Here is a 25,329-nt window from a genome sequence, read left to right on the forward strand (position 1 = left end):
TGAAAAGCCATGGTCCCCTGGTCTTACATATTTCTTATTTCCTGAGCATCCTTGCAGTTAACACCATAAAGTGAGATAGAATGTCAAGTTGATGACAGAATAAGGTCAATGTTGAGTGGGAAAAAAAGAAGAACCTTTAACTTTTTAGCAGACTGCAGAGCATTTTAAGAGTTTCAAAAGGGTTCAACTCCAAATATTTCAGTGGCTTTGGGTCAGATTATTATGGCATATATATATGCTTTTTGTTTTTTTCAGGCTTCTTCCCCTTCGTTTTTTGTGGTTTGTTGCAAACTTAATTATGTATGTTAAGATGCATTTATCCTTTTCAAAAACCACTTCTGGGCAAGGAAAATTCTCAACATTTTTGTGTTTAGAAGAGTTATGTGGTTGCTGGGCAAATCAGTGGCAAAAATTATTTCTTGTAGAATGTATGGGCTTTGTGTGTGATTGGCTGCATTGACTTGAGCCTGTGGTTTTTTTTTCCCCCTTTAGCTTGTTACCTATTTCAGTTTTGATTATTTGCAGTTCTACAGAAAATTTGAATTTAACTTGTGACAAGATCCCTGTTGGAGAGACAGAAGGTTTGGAACTTTAGTTTTGACAATTCTAGTTTTCATGCCGCTCAGCATACATTTTGTGAAATGAAAAATAACCTTGTAAGTAATATGCACATTTAATCCTGTACCATATGTATACACAGTGGGTAGTACCTTCTGCTACAGTAATACCTAACGATCGTTGGCTTGACCTGGAGTTCATGACCTTTTTCCCCTTTCAGGACACCTGTGAAAGATTTCAGATGCTAAAAAATATGGGTGAAATTGTAATGTTTCCCTGGTCGTCACACTGATTTTTAGTGTAACATGAGCTTGGAAATATATGAGAAAAATATCTATTGAATAACTTGTTGAAGTGAAAGTGTTCAGTTTATGGTTTGATTTATACAAAATGTTCTGGACGTTTTGTATATAAAGGGAGATCTTTCTAGCATGCCCACATGTAGTTACCATCAAAAAAGAAATTGTGAAGACAACAGGTTGAAAAAAATTGAAAGTTTTTAAGCTTCTGACCTTTGGTTAGTCTGTATGGAAACTGTTTTTATTTCTCTGGATGTCTGCTTTTTTTGTGTTTGAGGCAAGCTTACAAATACTACCATTTCCCTTAGCTTCTTTGAAGGAATTAAAAGACAAGGCAATATTAAATAAATAAGCAGTGATTCCCACACAGTTGGAATAGTGGTATAACACAGGCACTGTTTTTATAAAAGCTTCAGCAATCATCACATGAGCCCTGTCTTGTTTTTACTGCTCTTGCTTCACTCTCTTGTATGCACAAGGCAAAGTTCTCTCCACTCGTGTTCATGTAACTCTTTTTGAGGGCTAGGTGTTTTGATGCTTTCCTGATACTTTAGTACTTGTAGCAAATTGGAATAAAGTCCCAAGATGAATGGCTTGGTCAGCTTGGTATACCGTCTGGTAGATATTGTAGTAACAGTGTTTCTTAACCTTTTTAAAATTAATCTCTCCCCTAAGGGCCTTTTTTAGATATTTTCTTTTTCCTTAATTGCTCCTTCATGAAATTTTAATGTCACAGGTACACTATATATATACTGTATATATGTATTATTATGTAATGTATGTATAGCTGTGCTGTATACATAAAAATAAGTGTAAAGCTTACTTTTAAAAATTTCAATACAGGGTTATCAATAACTAAGCAAAATTTTTAAGTTAAATTTAAAAATGATTAACATTTCACTTTATATCTGCTGGGTAACTTTTAATGTTATTTATTTACTTACATAAACTGTAGTGTATCAAATTATATTTGCCAATGAGCAATTTATACACGTGTGGTAAAAGTAATACAAAATTATAAAAATCATTCAAAACTTATTTTAGCAAAAGTAAAACAGTTGCTGTTTTTTGAGACAGGGTCTTGCTTTGTTGCCCAGGCTAGAGTGTAGTGGCACGATCACGGCTCACTGTGATCCTCCTGCTTCAGCTTCCCAAGCAGCTGGGACTACACGGCATGCCACCACGCTCAGCTAATTTTTTTTTTTTTTTTTTTGTAGAGGCAGGGTTTTACCATGTCACCCAGGCTGGTCTCGAGCTCCCGGGATCAAACAGTATACCCGCCTTGGCCTCCCAAAATGTCGAGATTGTAGGTGGGAGCCACCACGCCCAGCTAAAATAATTTTTAGTGAATTTAACTTTTAACTTTTCCTTGATATAAGAAAATAACTTTTATCTAGTTGATAGTGAGATATTGTTAGCATTTTTTTTCTTTTGAGTACTTTTTGTTGTTGTCATTGAGACAGGGTCTCACTCTGTCACCCAGACTGGAGTGCAGTGGTGCCATCACCACTTGACCTCCCAGGCTCAAGTGATCGTCTCACCTCAGCCATCAGTGTAGCCGGGACTACAGGCACATGCCACCATGCCTGGTTAATTTTTTGTTTGTTTGTTTGTTTTCTTTAGAGACAGTTTCTCTATGTTGCTTAGGCTGGTCTTGAACTCCTGGCCTCAAGTGATCTTCCTGCCTTGGCCTCCCAAAGTGTTGGGATTATAGGCATGAGCCACCACGTCCACTCTTTTGGGTACTTACTCTAACTAATGATGTGTTAAATAACCTTTTGAATTAAATAGTAAAATGCAAACTATTTTTGTTTAAGTCTCAGAGCCTAAGCTACACACAAAAGCTCTAAAGATCAGCCACAAGGCAGTCAAATGGCATCCCATTCAATGTGACTTGGAGGTCTAGCAATGGATAGACTCTTCCAATCACAGCCATCTGTTGCCATGGTTTTATAGCAGTGTTGTTGCACACATTTACTGTATCTTCCGTATCAATGTTGCTTGTGTGATACCCAAGAAAACCCAACGAGAGGAATTAAATACTGAGGAGTAAGATTTTTGTCAAGTAGGGCTCAACTTTGGAGCAACACAAACCATTTTAATATGGAAGATTTTTTTCATACCCCCTTGCCCCGCCCCAACCTTTTCCTTTAAGAACCAGTTTTCACCCCTGTGGAAAATGCATGCTATGACATAATGAATACTTTGGGATTACAGTAGTCTCCTCTTATCTGCAGGGTATACATTCCAAGACCCCCGACTGATGCTTGAAACTGCAAGTAGTATTGAACACTGTATATATGATGTGTTTTTAGTCTGATAACCAAGACAGCTACTAAGTGACTAACAGGCAGGTAGTGTATACAGTGTGGACACGCCAGATGAAAGGAAGATTCATGTCCTGGGGAGGTCAGAGAGGGACAACTCTACTCAGTTTTTCATCACGCTAATCAGAGCAGTGCAAAAGTTAAAACTTAAGAATGGTTTATTTCCAGAATTTCCCACTTAATATTTTCAGACCTCAGTTAGCCATGGAAGGTGAAGCTGCATATAAATGGAGATTACTGCATTTACATCCAGCTGTATATACTGGGCAAAAAAAGAGGAAGATATTTTTATTTACCTCATGGTGCTCTCTTCTCTTCTGCATCCGTACTAGATCTTGGCCTCCTCTATTCTATAGAAAATGATGTTGTGGTCCAAATACAAAGAATTATAAAAGAAGTTCATTTTTAGCTTGTGATCTTTCAAGGGCCCGGGTCCTGAAAGTTGAAAGGATTTTGAACTTTTGATTTTTAGGATGATTCTGGGCCCGGGTCCTGAAAGTTCAAAGGATTTTGAACTTTTGATTTTTAGGATGATTCTGATTACTCCATGTTTATCTTATACATATGAGACAGTTTTACTTTCCTCAGGTATCAGCAGTTTTATACATTGGCCAAAATAGGGCAGCACTTGTTTTTGACACATTTGTGTGCTGCAGCATATTGGTTAAGAGTCACTGTCCTGGGAATTCCTAGAGCATGATGTATTCTGATAAACTATCAACCCTGAGAGTGGCCAGTCCAGCTTTACTCCAGAAGGATTAAGAGAATGGATGGATGGGTGGCTGGAAAGAAGGAAAACACATTGAATAAATCCCTAGGTAGGGATGGTAAATGTGGAGTGGTCTCCTGAGCACATGACCACAAAAAACAAAGGCCTTTTCCCCTGGAGCACTTACTGTGGCTTTGACAAGAGAGAGAAATAGAACTTCCATCTTGTTTAAACCATTGCATTTGGGAGTTTCTTTCTTAAAGTTGAAACTAATCCTCACTTACAAATTATATTTTAATTGCTACTTGCTGGAACCCCTTGGCAGTATTAAGATGCCATCCAGCTCTAAACTGAATCAAGTTTCAAGCTAACTTCTAAGTTATTTTAAAATTAATTCTTAGTAAAATTGTTCATTCTCATTTATTCCCTGCCCCCCACTATAACCCTTGACTTTTGAACACATTTAGATGGCTCACTCTTGTACCTACATGTAAAGTGTTTTCCTGGACACACTTTATCTTATTGCCTTTAAGGCTGTTATTGGTAACCACTGGCATTTATTTCCAGTTTGCATTTGCATTTTTACAGCTAATGAAAACATTGGCCACTCCCAGGAAATATGTTTTAGAGGACTGGCTTTTAAAATGTCTTCTTGGCTCCCACTGATAAGCCACTTTAAAAAAATGGTATGTGTGCTTCCAAGTAAGATTTGAACAGAGGGTTACCTGTCTTAAAAAAAGTTGGAAGCCTACCCTTATAGAAAATGAGGAAGTTTATGAATGCTATAACAAAGATGATTAGGCATTTTTATTCTTCTCTTTCTACCTTACTTTCACTTGCTTTTCTTTTGTGTGCTGTGATTATGAGTACTAAGATTGTAGCAATACCAACTAATCATATTCCATAGAGGTGGTACATTGTGAGGGTGAAAAGTGATTGATATGTGTCTAGCTATTGATAAATCAACTAAATTTCAGGCTTTGGGTGTTCTGTGGTTCTGATTGCACAGGAACACTAGGTACTTGAAGGTTTTTGACATTTCTGGATACTGGAAAATTAAGAGTAATTATTTTTCATTAACACTGACTTAAAAAGGAATGTCTGCCAGAACATTGACGGTTCAGCTCATATTTCTTTCTTTTTCTTTTTTCTTTCTTTCTTTCTTTCTTTTTTTTTTTAAAGAGACAGGGTCTCACTCTGTTACCAAGGCTGGAGCACCCTGGCTTGATGATCATAGCTCGCTGTAGCCTCAAACTCCTGGGCAAAAGTGATCCTCTCACCTCAGCCTCCCCAGGTAGCCAGGACTATAGGCACACACTACCACACGCAGCTAATTCTTTTATTTTTTAAGTAGATATGTCCAGTATCCAAGCAAATGAGTTTACTGAGTTTATCTGTGTTCCAAAAGTCCCGTCTCCATTGATGTATTCACATTTAGTTATTTCCTTTTCTATCAAGGTGTAGGACTAGGGCAATAATTTTTTTAAAAACTTTTTTATTATAAAAATTTTAAAACATACATGAAAATAAAAAGACTAGCATAATGAGTCCCAATGTCCCCATTGTCTACTTTCAACAATGGTCAATGCAGAGTCAATTTTATTTCATTGGTACCCTCACCCACTTTCCACACTACTAAATTATTTTGAAGCAAATCTAAGATATTACATTATTCCCAGTTGTAAATACAGCAAGATGCATCTCTATAATATAAGAACTCCTTTTTTATTTTATTTTATTTATTTATTTATTTATTTTTAATTTTATTTATTATTTATTATTATACTTTAAGTTCTAGGGTACATGTGCATAACGTGCAGGTTTGTTACATATGTATACTTGTGCCATGTTGGTGTGCTGCACCCATCAACTCATCAGCACCCATCAACTCGTCATTTACATCAGGTATAACTCCCAGTGCCATCCCTCCCCGCTCCCCCCACCCCATAATAGGCCCCAGTGTGTGATGTCCCCCTTCCCGAGTCCAAGTGATGTCATTGTTCAGTTCCCACCTATGAGTGAGAACATGCGGTGTTTGTTTTTCTGTTCTTGCGATAGTTTGCTGAGAATGATGGTTTCCAGCTGCATCCATGTCCCTACAAAGGACACAAACTCATCCTTTTTTATGGCTGCATTGTATTCCATGGTATATATGTGGCACATTTTCTTAATCCAGTCTGTCACTGATAGACATTTGGGCTGATTCCAAGTCTTTGCTGTTGTGAATAGTGCCACAGTGAACATACGTGTGCATGTGTCTTTATAGCAGCGTTATTTATAATCCTTTGAGTATATACCCAGTAGTGGGATGGCTGGGTCATATGGTACTTCTAGTTCTAGATCCTTGAGGAATCGCCATACTGTTTTCCACAGTGGTTGAACTAGTTTACAGTCCCACCAACAGTGTAAAAGTGTTCCTATTTCTCCACATCCTCTCCAGCACCTGTTGTTTTCTGACTTTTTAATGATTGCCATTCTAACTGGTGTGAGATGGTATCTCATTGTGGTTTTGATTTGCATTTCTCTGATGGCCAGTGATGACGAGCATTTTTTCATGTGTCTGTTGGCTGCATAAATGTTTTCTTTTGAGAAGTGTCTGTTCATATCCTTTGCCCACTTTTTGATGGGGTTGTTTGTTTTTTTCTTGTAAATTTGTTTAAGTTCTTTGTAGGTTCTAGATATTAGCCCTTTGTCAGATGAGTAGATTGCAAAAATTTTCTCCCATTCTGTAGGTTGCCTGTTCACTCTGATGGTAGTTTCTTTTGCTGTGCAGAAACTCTTTACTTTAATTAGATCCCATTTGTCTATTTTGGCTTTTGTTGCTATTGCTTTTGGTGTTTTAGTCATGAAGGCCTTGCCCATGCCTTTGTCCTGAATGGTATTGCCTAGGTTTTCTTCTAGGGTTTTTATGATTTTGGGTCTAACATTTAAGTCTTTAATCCATCCTGAAATTACTTTTTGTACAAGGTGTAAGGAAGGGATCCAGTTTCAGCTTTCTACATATGGCTAGTCCGTTTTCCCAGCACCATTTAATAAATAGGGAATCCTTTCCCTATTTCTTGTTTTTGTCGGGTTTGTCAAAGATCCGATAGTTGTAGATGTGTAGTATTATTTCTGAGGGCTCTGTTCTGTTCCAGTGGTCTATATCTCTGTTTTGGTACCAGTACCAAGCTGTTTTGGTTACTGCAGCCTTATAGTGTAGTTTGAAGTCAGGTAGCATGATGCCTCCAACTTTGTTCTTTTTGCTTAGGATTGTCTTGGCAATGCGGGCTCTTTTTTGGTTCCATATGAACTTTAAAGTAGTTTTTTCCAATTCGGTGAAGAAAGTCATTGGTAGCTTGATGGGGATGGCATTGAATCTATAAATTACCTTGGGCAGTATGGCCATTTTCACGATATTGATTCTTCCAATCCATGAGCATGGAATGTTCTTCCATTTGTTTGTGTCCTCTTTTATTTTGTTGAGCAGTGGTTTGTAGTTCTCCTTGAAGAGGTTCTTCACATCCCTTGTAAGTTGGATTCTTAGGTATTTTATTCTCTTTGGAGCAAATGTGAATGGGAGTTCACTCATGATTTGGTTGTCTATCTGTTATTGGTGCATAGGAATGCTTGTGATTTTGGCACATTGATTTTGTATCCTGAGACTTTGCTGAAGTTGCTTATCAGCTTAATAAGATTTTGGGCTGAGACGATGGGGTTTTCTAAATATACAGTCATGTTATCTGCAAACGGGCAATTTGACTTCCTCTCTTCCTAATTAAATACCCTTTATTTCTTTCTCCTGCCTGATTGCCCTAGCCAGATCTTCCAACACTATGTTGAATAGGAGTGGTGAGAGATGGCATCTCTGTCTTGTGCCGGTTTTCAGAGGGAATGCTTCCAGTTTTTGCCCATTCAGTATGATATTGGCTGTGGGTTTTTCATAAATAGCCTTTATTATTTTGAGATACGTTCCATCAATACCTAGTTTATTGAGAGTTTTTAGCATGAAGGGCTGTTGAATTTTGTCAAAGGCCTTTTCTGCATCTATTGAGATAATCATGTGGTTTTGCCTTTGCTTCTGTTTATATGATGGATTACGTTTATTGATTTGCATATGTTGAACCAGCCTCGCATCCCAGGGATGAAGCCGACTTGATTGTGGTGGATAAGCTTTTTGATGTGCTGCTGGATTCGGTTTGCCGGTATTTTATTGAGGATTTTTGCATTGATGTTCATCAGGGATATTGGTCTGAAATAGTCTTTTTTTGTTTTGTCTCTGCCAGGCTTTGGTGTCAGGATGATGCTGGCCTCATAAAATGAGTGAAGGAGGATTCCCTCTTTTTCTATTGATTGGAATAGTTTCAGAAGGAATGGTACCAGCTCCTCTTTGTATCTCTGGTACAATTCGGCTATGAATCGTCTGGTCCTGGAATTTTTTGGTTGGTAGGCTGTTAATTATTGCCTCAATTTCAGAGCCTGTATTGGTCTATTCAGGGATTCAACTTCTTCCTCGCTTAGTCTTGGGAGGGTGTATGTGTCCAGGAATTTATCCATTTCTTCTGGATAGAAGTGTTTATAGTAGAGGTGTTTATAGTATTATCTGATGGTAGTTTGTATTTCTGTGGGATTGGTGGTGATATCTCCCTTATCACTTTTTATAGTATCTATTTGATTCTTCTCTCTTTTCTTCTTTATTAGTCTTGCTAGCAGTTTATCAATTTTGTTGATCTTTTAAAAAAAACCAGCTCCTGGATTCATTGGTTTTTTTATTGAAGGATTTTTTTGTGTCTCTGTCTCCTTCAGTTCTGCTGTGATCTTAGTTATTTCTTGACTTCTTCTAGCTTTTGAATTTGTTTGCTCTTGCTTCTCTAGTTCTTTTAATTGTGATGTTAGGGTGTCGATTTTGGATCTTTCGTGCTTTCTCTTGTGGGCATTTAGTGTTATAAATTTCCCTATACACACTTCTTTAAATGTGTCCCAGAGATTCTGGTATGTTGTGTCTTTGTTCTCATTCGTTTCAAAGAACATCTTTATTTCTGCCTTCATTTCGTTATTTACCCAGTAGTCATTCAGGAGCAGGTTGTTCAGTTTCCATGTAGTTGTGTGGTTTTGAGTGAGTTTCTTAATCCTGAGTTCTAATTTGATCGCACTGTGATCTGAGAGACAGTTTGTTGTGATTTCTGTTCTTTTGTATTTGCCGAGGAGTGCTTTACTTCCAACTGTGTGGTCAATTTTGGAATAAGTGTGATGTGGTGCTGAGAAGAATGTAAATACTGTTGATTGGGGGTGTAGAGTTCTGTAGATGTCTATTAGGTCTGCTTGGTGCAGAGCTGAATTCAAGTCCTGGATATCCTTGTTAACTTTCTGTCTCGTTGATCTGTCTAATGTTGACAGTGGGGTGTTAAAGTCTCCCATTATTATTGTGTGGGAGTCTGAGTCTCATTGTAGGTCTCTAAGGACTTGCTTTATGAATCTGGGTGCTTCTGTATTGGGTGCATATATATATTTACAATAGTCAGCTCTTCTTGTTGAATTGATCCCTTTACCTTTGTGTAATGGCATTCTTTGTCTCTTTTGATCTTTGTTGGCTTAACGTCTGTTTTATCAGAGACTAGGATTGCAACCCCTGCTTTTTTTTCCCTTTCCATTTGCTTGGTAGATCTTCCTCCACTCCTTTATTTTGAGCCTATGTGTGTCTCTGCTCGTGAGATGGGTCTCCTGAATACAGCACACTGATGGGTCTTGACTCTTTATCCAGTTTGCCAGTCTGTGTCTTTTAATTGGGACATTTAGCCCATTTACACTAGGGTTAATATTGTTATGTGTGAATTTGATCCTGTCATTATGATGTTAGATGATTATTTTGCTCGTTAGTTGATGCATTTTCTTCCTAGCATCGATGGTCTTTACAATTCGGCATGTTTTTGCAGTGGCTAGTACTGGTTGTTCCTTTCTATGTTTAGTGCTTCCTTCAGAATCTCTTGTAGGGCAGGCCTGGTGGTGACAAAATCTCTCAGCATTTGCTTATCTGTAAAGGATTTTATTTCTCCTTCACTTATGAAGCTTAGTTTGGCTGGATATGAAATTCTGGGTTGAAAATTCTTTTCTTTAAGAATCTTGAATATTTTCCCCCACTCTTATTCTGGCTTGTAGAGTTTCTGCTGAGAGATCAACTATTAGTGTAATGGGCTTCCCTTTGTGGGTAACCCGACCTTTCTCTCTGGCTGCCCTTAACATTTTTTCTTTCATTTCAACTTTGGTGAATCCAACAATTATGTGTCTTGGAGTTGCTCTTCTTGAGGAGTATCTTTGTGGCGTTCTCTGTATTTCCTGAATTTGAATGTCGGCCTGCCTTGCTAGGTTGAGGAAGTTCTCTTGGATAATATCCTGCAGAGTGTTTTCCAACTTGGTTCCGTTCTCCCTGTCACTTTCAGGTACACCAATCAGATGTAGATTTGGTCTTTTCACATAGTCCCATATTTCTTGGAGGCTTTGTTCGTTTCTTTTTGCTCTTTTCTCTGTAAACTTCTCACTTCATTTCATTGATTTGATCTTCAGTCACTGATACCCTTTCTTCCACTTAATTGAATTGGCTACTGAAGCTTGTGCACACATCACGTAGTTCTCGTGCCATGGTTTTCATCTCCATCAGGTCATTTAAGGTCTTCTCTACACTGTTTATTCTTGTTAGCCATTTGTCTAATCTTTTTTCAAGATTTTTAGCTTCTTTGCGATGTGTTCAAACATTCTCCTTTAGCTCGGAGAAGTTTGTTATTCCCGATGTTCTGAAGCCTACTTCTGTCAACTTGTCAAAGTCATTCTCCATCCAGCTTCGTTCCATTGCTGGCAAGGAGCTGCATTCCTTTGGAGGAGAAGAGTCACTCTGATTTTTAGAATTTTCAGCTTTTCTGCTCGGGTTTCTCCCCATCTTTGTGGTTTTATCTACTTTTGGTCTTTGATGATGGTGACCTACAGATGGGGTTTTGGTGTGGATGTCCTTTTTGTTGATGTTGATGTTATTCCTTTCTGTTTGTTAGTTTTCCTTCTAACAGTCAGGACCCTCAGCTGCAGGTCTGTTGGAGTTTGCTGGAGGTCCACTCCAGACCATGGTTGGGTATCACCAGTGGAGACTGGTGAACAGCAAATGTTGCTGCCTGATCCTTCCTCTGGAAGCTTTGTCTCAGAGGGGCACCCAGCTGTATGAGGTTTCAGTCAGCCCCTACTGGGAGCTGTCTCTTGGGTTAGGTTACTCAGGGGTCTCCTGGGTTCAGTTACTTGGGGGTCAGGGACCCACTTCAGGAGGCGGGCTCTCTGTTCTCAGATCTGAAACTCTGTGCTGGGAGAACCACTGCTCTCTTCAAAGCTGTCAAACAGGGATGTTTAAGTCTGCAGAAGTTTCTGCTGCCTTTTGTTCAGCTATGCCCTGTCCCCAGAGGTAGAGACTACAGAGGCAGGCAGGCCTTGTTGAGCTGCAGTGGGCTCCACCCAGTTCGAGCTTCCTGGCCACTTTGTTTACCTACTCAAGCCTCAGCAATGGCGGATGCCCCTCCCCCAGCCTCCCTGCGCCATTGCAGTTTGATCTCAGACTGCCGTGCTAGCAGTGAACAAGGCTCCATGAGCTTGGGACACTCCAAGCCAGGTGCGGGATATAATCTCCTGGTGTGCTGTTTGCTGAGACTGTTGGAAAACGGCAGTATTATGGTGGGAGTGTCCTGATTTTCCAGGTACCATCTGTCACGGCTTCCCTTGGCCAGGAAAGGGAATTCCCCGACCCCTTGTGCTTCCCGGGTGAGGCGATGCCCCGCCCTGCTTCGGCTCACACTCCATGGGCTCCACCCCACTGTCCAACAAGCCCCAGTAAGATGAACCTAGTACCTCAGTTGGAAATGCAGAAATCACTCATCTTCTGCATTGCACCACTGGGAGTTGTAGACTGGAGCTGTTCCTATTCGGCCGTCTTGGACCCCAAATTCAGGGCAATAATTTTTTAAACTTTTTTGGGGGAAATTGGATGGAAACTCCCTTTAAGCATCTTCTATAACTGAAGTCCCCATTTTGTTAATTTTTTATTTTGAAATAGTCAAAATTTATTTTAAAAATGCAAACGGTATGCAAATTTTTTTTTTCTGAACTGTTTGAGAGCTAATTTGATATTGCATTACCCCTAAATAGTTTGGTGTGTATTTCCTATAAACAAGGACATCATTCTCTATAACCATAATAATAATCATCAAAATGAGATGAACATTGATGTTTATGTTAACCACCATTTAATCCTTAGGCCCTATGCAAGTTTTATCAGTTGTCCTTTATAGCTGTTAGTCCGTTCTCATGCTGCTATGAAGAAATATCCAAGACTGAGTAATTTATAAAGAAAAGAGGTTTAATTGACTCAGTTCTGCATGGCTGGGGAGGCCTCAGGAAACTTACAATCATGGTAGAAGGCACTTCTTCACAGGGCGGCAGGAGAATAAGGGGGTGAGAGTGAGTAAAGGGGGGAAAGCCTCTTAAAAAACCATCAGATCTTGTGAGAAATCCCTTACCATCACAAGGACAGCATGAGGATAACCACCTCCATGTTTTAATTGCCTCCCACCCAGACCCTCCCATGGAGATTATGGGAACTACATTTCAAGATGAGATTTGGGTAGGGACACAGCCAAACCATATCAATAGCAAAGAGTCACTTGTTGTCTTCAGCCATCATGTCCCATTAGTCTCCTTCTGGAGACTTCTAGAATAGTCTTTTCTTGACTTTCATGACCTTGACACTTGAAGATTACAGGCCAGTTATTTTGTAGCATGTTCCTCAATTTTGGTTTGTCTGATGTTTCGTCACTAAATTCCCGTTAGGCGTCTTTGGAGGAATGGTAGAGTAGTAATGCTAACTTCCCAGTGCATGCTATGAAGTGGCATACAATTTTCATTTATTTCATAACTGGTAATGTTCACTGTAATCACTTAATTAAGGTTGTACCTACCAGTCATCTTTACTGTAAAATTATTCTTTTCTCCATTATAATTAATAAATATCTTGTGGGGAAGAGCTTTGAAATTATGTAAATATACTGTTTCTAATCAGTTTTCCTATATACTTAAGTTATGTCAGTATGGACTCATTGTTGCTGATTTTATTCCGTGTGTTTAAATCCATTACAGTCATTTATTTTGATGCTTAAATTGTCCCCAATTTGGCCAGCAGGAGTCCCTTGAGACTGGCTTCAGTTTGCTTTTAACATGTTCCTATTATTGAGCACTCCGTTGCTTTTGGCACAAGATATTCTTGGTCTATCTTGAACTTCCTCTTACCTCATGTCTCGAACCTGGTTTCTTTCAGTGGAAAATGGTATCTTGAAGCCAAGATCTAGGGTGTAAGGTGTGATTATTGTTATGGCAGGGGAGGGTTGCTATTGCAAGGCCTTCTCAGAGGACTGAGCCTGGGATTGTGGCATGATGCGTGCCTGTGCGCACACACTTGCACACACATCTGCATCTATGCATCCATATTTGTTTACGTACATATATATGTAGTACACAAACATAGATACACATGTCTATATATGACTGTAAGTCTACAGTATGTCCAATTCCAACCTAACACTTTAGGGTTTATTCCCAGTTTTCTCCTGGTCCATATTTGTACCTCTCTTCTCCAATACTGAGACAACTATCTCCCATTGCTCTTAGTTTATTTACTTACTTGATCTATGTTCCTGCCTGTAACTGAACTCTCTTCTTATCTTCTCCTCTACATGTTTGCACCCCTCATCACTGAGCCTCTGACTTCTCCCACAAGACAGTCCCCACTAACTTGTGGATGCCCTCCCTCCCCCTTGAGCTCTGACACCCCATGCTAGATTTCTTTCCTGACCTGGGACACACAGTTTTTACCTTCTCACCGCCAGGTAGGGATTTCTGCCTCTTCAGCTCCTTTAGGGCTGAATTGTTCTGGAAGAGAAGGGGATAAAGACTTTTTAAGTCTTACAAAGCCTTTATTGATAGGGATGTTCTTGTTAAAATGAAGGGGAGAAAATGGTTGTATATGGTGGGGCTTTTTTGGAAGGGACTGGTAATGTAGGAAATATATTTGTGGGCTCACCTAATGTAGTTTCTTCCTCACATCTAGCATATTTCTCTGTGATCTTCCTGCTGAGAGTCTTACAAGGCCAAGTAAAATGTCTCAAGACCCCCTGGCCCTTCCTGTCTTGTAGGGTTTTTTGTGTTATAGTTGTACTTTCTTCTACTTCTCCCCTTCCAAGAACCAGAACCCTCATTTTCCCCCTTCCGAGTCACTCTATTTCATCACTCACTTTCCAGAAGATAAAGGTTGCCAGTCACTCTCTTAATCCCTAAATGCCCTTAGTTTGTGAATTGCATTCTCTGAAAAAAGATTTCCTCTTGGAATTATTTTCCTAGGTTGATTTGAGGCATTTTTTTTCCCTACCAGTGGAATTTTTTTTTAAAGGCAGTAGTTGTGTTATGCAGGAGAAAGTTTTTTATTGGTGTTGTACAAGATGAGATCAATATCATCTTCTATCTGTGGTTTGTTGTTAGTACCACTACCAGAAGTGCATTGTTTAACATTTTGCTATATAAGGAGCTACTCAATGATTCATTTTCTTTTTACCTATGTAGTACATATATGTATTTTTTTGAGATGGGGTCTCATTATATTGCCCAGGCTACTTTTGAACACCTGGTCTCAAGCCACCATCCTGCCTCAGCCTCCCAAAGCACTAGGATTGCAGTTGTGCAATACTATGCCTCACCTTTAGTATTACTTTTAGAAAAGGGAAGTAATCCAAGAAAGACTCTATGCTTATAGAAGCCTTATTTATACTAATGAATAATAGGAAACAACTCCAGGATGAAATACTTGTAGAATAAGTTGACAAACTATGATATATAAATGTAATGGAATTTGATTAAAATGTCTTTAGACACATGAATATAAACTCAGTTGAAAAAGCAGTTCCCAAGATGGAATAGACATTAATTCATTATATATAATATATATAATATTTGTTATATATATTTATTATGTATAATATTCATGTATATAATATTTTGTATGTGTAACGAATATGTTATTTGTAAAACCCTAGGATGCATGCTAATCGACTGTGACAGAGTCCGTGTAACACTGAGTGTTGCGGCAAGTCCTTCTGTCACTTTAATCCATGTGATTAAAGACTTAATTCCTTCACACCAGTTTTTTAATCTGTAAAATTGCAATGACGCTATCTGTCCCATCGACATCCTAGAGTTGTCAGGGAAGGCAGTTGCAAGAATTTGTGAAAACATTTTGGAATGTGTAAATCTCTTCAGAGTAAACTTGGAGTAGGTCTTAGGTCTATCTGTCTTCAGAAAAGCAACACTGGATGAGCTGCAGACTGGGTTTCAGGAAAACCTGAATTCTGATCTCAATTCTGCTGTTACCTGTTTTCTTAACCTGTCTAGTATCTATTTTTTTCATATATTAAGTGAAGGAAATGGACAGGATTGCTTCCAATGTCATTTCCAGTTTTAAGATTCTGCAGGAGTTTAAATTCAGAAGTAATCTCTGCCACAAGTGCTAACATTTCAGGTCTTTTTCTTTGCCTTTGTAGATGGTGTCCCTGTGGTACTTGTCTGCTGAAATAATTCCAGCTTTGTTTCAAGAATCTGAAATTTATTCATACAAGTATCTGTGTTATATGGGATTTTAAAAATAAATAGTTCTATTTTCCATGGAAGGCTCTAGGTTTTGTCAGTATTGTTCTGTATTAATATTACAGAGCCTACTTGGGTATGTCCTAAGGTGAGAGATGATGAACTATCTGTCTTTCTTGTTTTCTCCTAAGTTTTGTTTATTTAATTTTAAACCAGAAGTTTTCTAACATGAAATGGACAGCTTGACCAAAAGCTTAAAAACATTCTGCTCTAGGCCTTATGTGCCTGTGGGCCACACACAGAGGAGCCGATTCCACGGCCCTTCTTCACCTTTTGCTTGCTCTCCAGCCTCTACTATTGCTTGCCTAGGGCGAGCCTCCTAATCTCCTTGTGCTTCTCTTTTTCCCATCTGTAACTTGCCTGTCCCACAAAGAGCTTGACCAGGGCTGCACTGGGAATGAGTGATGAATAGAAAGTGGGGTGCCATGTTTTTGCAATTTCATTGTTCTTTCATTTTTCTTTTCTTGATTTTTGAGAATCAAAATCACACCCAGCTAATTTTTGTTTTTTTTTTTTTTTTTTTTTTGTGAGATAGAGTCTCACTCTGTCGCCCAGGCTGGAGTGCAGTGGCGCAATCTCGGCTCACTGCATGCTCCACCTCCTGGGTTCACGCCATTCTCCTGCCTCAGCCTCCCAAGTAGCTGGGACTACAGGTGCCCACCATCACCCCTAGCTAATTTTTTTTGTATTTTTTAGTAGAGACAGGGTTTCACCCTGTTAGCCAGGATGGTCTCGATCTCCCAACCTCATGATTCGCCTGCCTTGGCCTCCCAAAGTGCTGGGATTACAGGCGTGAGCCACCACGCACAGCCCCAGCTAATTTTTTTTTTGTATTTTTAGTAGAGACGGGGTTTCACTGTGTTGGCCAGGATGGTCTCGATCACCTGACTTCGTGATCTACCTGCCTCAGTCTCCCAAAGTGCTGGGATTACAGGTGTGAGCCACCGTGCCCAGCCTCCTTTTTCTTTTACATGCCCTATTTGTCACCTGAAATCTTATTCTGAAACTAAAACAGCTATCAAAATTACATGTTTAAAGTTATGTTTGCACTAAGTTAGCTAAAGTTCTCAATTGAATAAGTTAACTAATTGTGAAATTTGGATACAATCTCATACAGTCGACATTTCCACTCTTTCCTTAATTAGTCCTACCACAGTCTCTTTTTAATTATTTCACTGTACTTGTGGAGGAAGTAATAAGTTATTCCTTTTAGTTTGAGAAATAGTCCCCTTAAAGATTTTTTTTGTCAGGTGAAAGACTGGATAAAGAACCATTTGTTGGGCCAAGAAGGCAGAGTGATTTCTTTTATTTTTGAAGTTGTTATTCTAAATATATTCTATACATATTGAAGAAATGTGAAAATTTTGGGTTAAAATGATATGGGTGTCAGACAAATATAGGATGGTGGCATTATTTAAGAACAGAAGTTTTCAAAACAGACTGACAGTGAGGATACTTTTTAACCTAGAAGTAAAAGTCCTTTGGTTTTACACAATTTGAGACGGATTTAAAGTTGCAATTAGCTGGGTCGTCTTGAAGCTCTTCCAACATTCCTGACTTCCTTTAGGTTTTAAAATATGAGTGTGCGTGTGTGCGTGAGAGACACATAGCTAAGATTAGACTTTAAAATAGATCTCAACGTTTCCCAAGCATTTTGCCCTGCTAATTAACTAAATGTTTCATAAGAAATGTTAAACAGTAAAAACCACAGAAATAAATGATAAATGATAAATTTCTCTACACAAATTAAGACTGGGAAATTTTGGAGTTATACGATTCTAAATATTTAGTCACAAGGAGATTGTGGTAATTGTTAAAATTAAAAGATGGTTATTTGTTGAAGACATTTCTCCATCACTTAGAGGACTAGGTGGTGTGGGTTTTGCTGATTTCTTTTGAAGCATAAGGCCCTACAGGATCCTGTCTGGATTTGTAATATTATGCCCTGCCCTGTGTTGATGGAATGTTGCTGTGTCATGGGCTCCCTGAGTTCCATGCTGTGGGGTTAAGTAGGTACCAGTTCCCTCACATCTAGTTGCCTTCACTTTAAGAGTTAATGGTGTCTGCAGGTGTGTTGGGATTAGCACTGTAAAGTTGTGTAAGGGGTTTTTCTTTCTTTTGATCTTCAGAAAGGGATGAAAGATGGCCATTAAACTCAAGGGATTAGGTCCCCTCTCTTTACAGACTTTAGCTACCATAAATATTTCACTTCAAATGCAAGGTGAAGAATTGTATACATCAGGGGAAAATGGGTGTTTTATGTTACCATTTGGAAATTATTCAGTCTCCACCTACAAATTAAATTGTCTTTGCAGAGACATTTTCTCCCAACTGAGTGTCCTAGGATCTGAAAAAATGTTTTTGTGTTTATATCTCGATAGTGATTTTTTTCCTCTCATATACCTAAACCTTTTTCTTTCCTTTTATAAGCTAATGTCTTACCTACATTGTACTGTTTTCTCCCTTGAGTTCTCTCCCCTTGTGTAAGTCCATTGGTGCCTTCAAAATACTGCTGGTTCGAAAACTTTGAGAACAGCCACCCTTAGGAATGACACCATGCTCATGTGGGATAAGTGTGTGTTTTGTTTTATAGTCTCTATATGCTGTCTCTTCCTTTAAATCAACATTGTTTAGAAAAGGAAGGTGATGTTGATGGGCTGGCAGCAGAGTCCTACAATTCCTGTTACTGCATTCTCAGAAAACTAGTGGGAAACCTGGAGGAAGTTCCTCCTCCGTAGGAAATTATGGTTCCAGTCTCATTCCACACTTTGCCATGTCACCCACCCTGTCAGTTTCACCCCAGAATGGAACACTGGAGATGTTTGTTTCCCTTTTCTGGGAGGAGAAGGGCTTGGGTAGATGCCAACCCCCAAATCAGCCTGTGAAATGATTATTCCTCCCTTCACTCCATAGTACAGAATTAGTCACTTAAAACATATTTACAATATATTCAGTTGGCCCAGTGGCTTACAATATCTATATAATTTTGTATTTTTTTATTTCATCCCTGAAGTTGGAGACTTATATGTAGTTAAAACTCATGATGATAGTTTCTGTTGTTTGCCATATATGTGACATATGGAAATTCCTTTTCCAGTGTTCCCTGCTCCCACTTTATATTTTTTTCTTATCTCTTTATTGCAGAAATTTTGGGTGGTTAAGTACCAGATTGCAAGCAGTACAATATGTGGGTTCGAGCCTCACATCATGTATTAGTACTGTAAAAAAAGGGAAAAATTGTATGAGTAGATGACATTTTACAGATGGGCCAAATAAAATACCAAATGAATGAGTTGAATATAGCCAGTGGCAGGGGGATTAAGATTAGGAATTAAGACTCTGATTAAGAAGGTGCTTGATAACACCTTCTAATGTTTTCAGATTAGGGGGTCTGCTCAGTTACCACCTTAAGCTTCTACTTCCGATGCCCCCTAAACTTATAGGAATGACTCCATGTGTAAAGCTTATCCAAACTTTGGGTCTATAATACTACTCTTAAAAAAAAAAAATGAGGCAAAAAGAAACTGTGAAAAGTGTTTAGCAATGAGCAAGAGAGGGAGCTTACAAACTCTTTGATGGTCAATTAGCCAGAAAATGTGCTAAAGACGGGGTGCTGTGCTGGATTACAGGCCCAGGAATTACCCCCAAGGTCCTCAGAGTGGTCCTGCCGTTTGAGCACAGAGACAATTACAGACCTCTAGGAGATGCTACAAAGGCTTTGATTAAGGGACTTACTAACACCCCACTAAGTTTTGGAAATTTAATTCTTATTTGTGCTTACCTGATGTTTCTTTTGTCCAGACTCTCACATGTATTTCAACAGAGAACACTATTTCCCCCACATCTGTTTTATGTTGGAAGCCGTTTACTGTGATAGATAGCAGCAAAGCTGAGAGTTTAACCAGTATGAGGAAGTGGGTAGAAAAGTGGGCTTGGGAGGCTTTTTGCTGGGGAGCATTTTGGGCTCACATTGAAAATTGTAGTACTACGCATCTTGAAACATCAGTAAGAGAAAACTAATGTACTTTATAGAATTTGAATTTTAGCATTCACATTTCACAAAGCAATGTGATTTTCTTTGAATTGGCAACTTTGTGTTTCTAGACACAGCATGCTGCTCTTTCTCTCAAAATATGTTTTTGTTTGTTGATGCTATAATGTTACCACCCAGGTCTGATTTTTCACAAGCCTAGACTCATATTTTGTTCCATTTAGATGTGACTGTTTTTATTTCTGGAAATACTCTGCTTTAAGATGCATTAGTCCTAGCTAGAGCACTATGATCACATTAATCTACCGGAGTTATTGTGCTCAACTACCCCCTTTCTGCCAACAGTGGAGATGCTCTCATCTGTGAACTCTAGGGCCTAATTGTTGCCCAAGTCGGCTATATCTCCCTTGTTTTCTTAGTGAAGTAGTTATTCTCTCTTCTGTCCTTTGAAGCAATTCACTTCTGCCTGCAAAGTTTGGTTTGAACCTTAAAGGTTTTCAAAAGCACTAAGAAATGCTTGTGTTTTAGTAACATTATATTTTCCTTCAGTATTTCTAGTTTACATGTAATATCTCGTCAAGTGGCACATTTTTTAGGTTCTCTCTGTGGTACCAATAGACTACTTGAAGGACCTTTTGTGTGCATACCTCTTAATTTGTATATGAGGAGGACAGAACCTCAACCTTGCTGAAAAGAGGAGCTGATAAGAAAATCACACGTGTTTAACCTGTGATAACAATTTTAACTTGCCATTTTATCATTTTTCACAAGGTCAGATATAAAGCGTGCAGTTTTCAGCAAAGTCGAGTTTATACAGAAATCTTATGACTGGGCTTCATTTTTACATGTGGGTTGGTAGGGAAGGATAATTTGTATTGGATGATACGGCAGCAGGCTTCATTTTTACGTGTGAGTTGGTAGGGGAGGATGATTAGTATTGGACAAGAGGGCAGCAGGCTCCTGTATGTGCTGTCAGCTCCATTGGACCACTGTGAAGGCCTTCTGACTCCAGAGTGGTTTGAGATGCTGCAGTGGCCTGGATGGGTCTATGGGCCCAGGTGAGAGCTTTTGATGTTTATGTTATGTAGAATACTCATATACTTGGATATGTTTTAAATAAAGCATAATGTGAATGTTAGTTCTTCTTTGCTTTTCTTTGGAAAGAGGGAAAATTATATTTAGTGACACAAATATTTTTGTCTGATCAAGTACCTAACTGGTTAATGAACTAAAGCAAAGTTTGATCCAAACTTCTGGAGAGAGGTAGAGCTGGCAACTGAAGAAGAATATAACTGAATTTTGCTAAAAAAGTGCTGATTCGAGAAGTTGTTTTATGAAGTAAAAAATTCTAAGCTCTTATCTCTTAGGCTTTATTTTGCTAACATTGTTAGAACTAGCACATCTGGCTTAGATTCTAAAATAGTTTGGTTTTATGCTTCAGTAAAAATGAAACCAATCAAATTGGAATTGAAGATAGATGAAAGGATGGATTTTGGTACAATGAAGATTCTTAAACACAGTAAAGTTACCAGGGAAGATCTTGAACATTGCCTTTCTGAGTGTCCCTTAAAATTAGGCTGGTGTCAAACATCAGCATCACACAATATACCCAGGTAACAAACCTGAACACGTATCCCTTGAATCTATTAATAAGATAAAAGTTGAAAAAAACCACAGCAAGCTGGTGTCTTTTTTCAGGTAGTGTGGTTGTATTCAAGTCTAGCTCTGTAAAGAGGTGCTGGGGTGCTGGGATAAATAGTCCCCAGCAGTCCTTCCAGTTCTGCAGTTCTTGATTATATTGCTTACCATTAACACCTTATGTAATCTTCACTTACATGTCATTTGAAGATTTTTCTTTTCCTTTGGGGAGTCGAGGGGAGGAGAGTTTTGTCTTTTAAGTTAGATATTTATTTTGATAGAATTAAAATGTACCATCTTTATCAGATTTAGTAATATTCGTATGAAACTAAGGCTCTATGTTATTAGTTGGGTTTGGTTTCTGCATTGTTTTATTTGGTTTCCCTCTCTATCCCTCACCCCAAGTGTGGATTAGTACACAGAGCCAGATAGTTAAATGCAGTCACTGAAATTCTTGCTTTAAAAGACAGTGAGGCAGAATTGTTTAGTTTGGAGAGATGTGAAAAAGAGGCCACCTTAATATTTCACCTCTGTTGCTTTGGGTTTACTTAAGTTGACAATTTAGAATGTTTTCCAGCTTTTTCCCCAGAAATAAAAACAAAATCCGTCTCTGCTGGTCAAGAAATATATGTAATTGCCTTTGTCTCTATGGTACTGACTTGATGGTAGCGGGTTCCCCTCCCCTCCAACCTGATTCTGTATCTCTTAAGCATGCTGACCTTGGAACCATTAGTAGAGACTCAGCAGTTTACTCTTTCATCAATAATGCACTCACTCTGAAGTGGCAGGCTGGACGCTGTGGCCCAGCTCTGCATGGGTATTTATAGTTTGTGCCAGTAAATGTTTCTGTTGAATCGGTCAGGAGCTGCAGGCCTGATCTGTTTTCAAGTTGGTGGTGAGAGCAATGAGTCGGCATATTTGTAAACCTCAGGAGATACAGAGCATTGATAGATTCCTGTGGCACTGGTAATTTCATGAATATGGAGTGGGCCTATATGTTCATTTTTAGCTCTGTAAACCTCAAGAACTGTTACTGTCTTGGTAAGCTGTATCAGTGCATTGGCACTGATGAAGGGAGAACTTTCTGCCTGTCTTGAAGTAAACGAGGCATCAACCCAGACTTGTGTTGGGCTGACCTTTGCTGTGGTTTTACAGTAGATGCTCCAAAACTGCCTAGAAAGCTCTTTTCAGATGGGAATGTGGGTTGCCTTTGGTAGCATGGCCTGTCATCAGAGGTGTGGTTCCCCTGGTAGCCGGCCTATGATACTGTGGCTCCGGTTTCTTTATGTAATAAGGTGAGAAAGAGTGACTTTGTACAGAGCAAATGAATTCAGTGTCGATGTCTTATCCAGTGAGCGTTGCTATGGAAAAACCTGTTTGAAAACAGGTTTTCAAACCCATGCAAGTTCATCAGTTTTATGTTTCATTTTCTGCCTTTTGCCCTTTTTAGGACCGGTTCCAAGTGCAGGCAGAGGTCCCCTAGGACTTCTGACTGTGGGCCTTCAGCAGCCTCCATGATTTCATCATTCCTGCTCGGGCCCCTGTTACCAAAAATACAGGACCCTTATTTTCATATTTGCCCCTGATTTTTTCCTTGCAAGAGTTTCTTGATAAGCAAATCCTTCTTTTAAATACTAGAAAGTATGAGGAAGCGTTCTCTTTTCATAGCCAGTGGTTTAAAGAAGAACAGTTATTTTTAAAGTAGACTAGTGTGCTTTTAGTGTTAAATGTCTATTGACATTTTCCCCGAAGAAACATTGATTTTTCTTTCACTTTGTCTTTTTCAGGGCCTGCTTTCTTCCCTGGGCGATGTGCAGAGATCTTTGCCAGGGGTCAAAGTGTTGGGAAGCTTGGGGTCCTTCATCCTGACGTTATCACCAAGTTTGAGCTGACCATGCCCTGCTCCTCACTAGAAATCAATATTGGACCCTTTTTGTGAAGATTGGTCTCTGTGGTGTGATTCTCTTCCCAAATGTCCCTTTCTCCTCCCCTAGTGTCCTTTAGTCCTCCTCCACAGGGAACATCTATTTGGGCTTTAATGTTTAATAAAGTAGAAAGCACTGTCTGGCTGTGTGGGTAGAGACCACCCTTTCCCTGCATGAGACCAGCTTGTGCCATATACGAATGTCTGTGTGTGAAGCTGCATTGTTGGGTAAAAGCCCTGTGGAGTGCCAGAGGAATGCACTGGCAGAGTGCAGGATCTGTTCTGAAAGGCAGATGTGCTCCTCAGACATCAGAGCATCACATTGGAGCGGATTACTCCTGCATAGCAAGATCCCATTTCTTTCTTTATTGATAAAACAAGAATAATTGATGAGAGTTCATGTTGCGTGAGTTTCAGATAACTGAGGGGTTTAGCTTTGATTTTCTACATTTGACATGTATTCATCATTGAGAAACACTAAAATAACAATATTTTTAGAAAACGTTTAAGAATCAATTATGGTCCAACAATTATAGCTTCTGAGATCAGTTTAAAGTGAAAGAAAAATCTGTAATACAAGGATTCAAAATATGTGAGGGTGCACAGGTATTTTTTACTCTATCTGTGATACTCTAAGATGGAGTATGTGCCACGAAGATCTGTTCTGCTGTAAGAGTTAAAATGGACAAGTATTGATGTCAATGCAGTATGAACATTAGGAAACAATGAGAAGCTTATTTTTGCCATAGGCCATACGTGTTACTGTAATCAGTCAGTTATAAAATCATGGTTTTAAATACTTAATTGAGCTACTAGTTTCTCTCTTATAGGGAGATATTAGGCCTCTCTTTTTCTGAAGCTAAGCTTCAGCCAATCCTCCTTATTTTATATCCCAATTTCCTTTCTTACTTCAATCTAGAATTCTCCAGTAGGTACCATCTCTGGAAAAAAGCTGGGTCTAATGTTTGAGAGAAGTTCCCAGGTACTATTGAAGTAATAAGAAATATGATAAAATATAATACTTTAGAGTCCCAGTAGAAATAGCTAACAAAGACCGGGCACACTGTGGCTCATGCCTGTAATCCTAGCACTTTGGGAGACTGAGGTGGGCAGATCACTTGAGGCCAATAGTTCGAGATCAGCCTCACCAACATGACGAAACGCCATTTCTACTAAAAATATAAAAATTAGCCAGGCATGGTAGTGTGGGCCTGCAGTCCCAACTACTTGGGAGGCTGAGTCAGGAAAATCTCTTGAACCGGGAGGTGGATGTTGCAGTGAACCCAGATTGTGCCACTGCCCTCCAACCTGGGTGACGGAGTGAGATTCTGTCTACAAAAAAAAAAAAAAAAAGATATAGCTAACAAAGATAGTGAAATAAGAATTATGTTTATGGATCTTTTGCTGAATCTACTACTAGGAGAAAACCCAACCATATTACAACCTTGAATTGGGGCAGTAGTGTCTAACTTGTAAGATTTGTGAATACACAGACTTCCATCTGACCCTTCACAGCTCTGTTGTAAGCAGATCCTTACAACATTTTAAAAATGACATATGCCCTCTAAAAATAATGCGTGCCAAAAGGACTTGTATCCAGCATGCATAAGGATTTCTTAAAACTTAATAATAAAAATAAAACAACCGTTTTTTAAAAATGTGCAAGAGTTGAACAAACATTTCCCCAAAGAAAATATATGAATGGCCAATGAGCACTTGAAAAGATCCTCAACGTCATTAGTCATCAGGGAAATGCAAATAAAATCCACAATGATAAACTGCATACCCATTAAAATGGCTAAAATTTAAGACTCATAAATCAAATATTGCTGAGACTGGAGCAAGTGGAACTTTTCATGCACTGCTGGTGAGTCACAATGTAAAATGTTACATTGTGACTTTAGAAAATAGCGTGGCAGTCTCTTCAAACATACACCTACCATCTAGCCATTCTATTCCTAGGTTTACCCATATGGCCAAAGATTTTTATGCAAGTGTTCACAGTGTTACTTGTAGTAGTTACAAATTGCAGTATATCCATACTATGGAATACTTCTCAGCAATAAGAAGGAATGAACTACTGATCCTCAAAACAACATGAATGAATTTCAAAACAGTACGCTAAGTGAAAGCAAGAGACACAAAAGACTCTTTAATTCTCTTTACATAAGAGTCTAGGCCGGGCGCGG

General features: G+C 39.0%; 1 protein-coding gene across 1 annotated transcript in view; it reads left to right on the plus strand.

Annotated features, from left to right (window-relative positions):
- Nucleotides 1-23,281, plus strand: part of FARSB (phenylalanyl-tRNA synthetase subunit beta) — an 83,511-nt gene extending 60,230 nt beyond the window's left edge. The window contains exon 17 of the mRNA XM_033230066.1: nucleotides 23,004-23,281. Coding sequence (XP_033085957.1) covers nucleotides 23,004-23,155 — 152 coding nt within the window. The 3' untranslated portion in view covers nucleotides 23,156-23,281. The remainder of the gene's footprint in view (nucleotides 1-23,003) is intronic.
- Nucleotides 23,282-25,329: the final 2,048 nt, after the last annotated feature.

Source organism: Trachypithecus francoisi, unplaced genomic scaffold (assembly GCF_009764315.1).
Source record: "Trachypithecus francoisi isolate TF-2019V2 unplaced genomic scaffold, Tfra_2.0 Lachesis_group13, whole genome shotgun sequence".
In the NCBI taxonomy this organism is placed as follows: Eukaryota; Metazoa; Chordata; class Mammalia; order Primates; family Cercopithecidae; genus Trachypithecus; species Trachypithecus francoisi.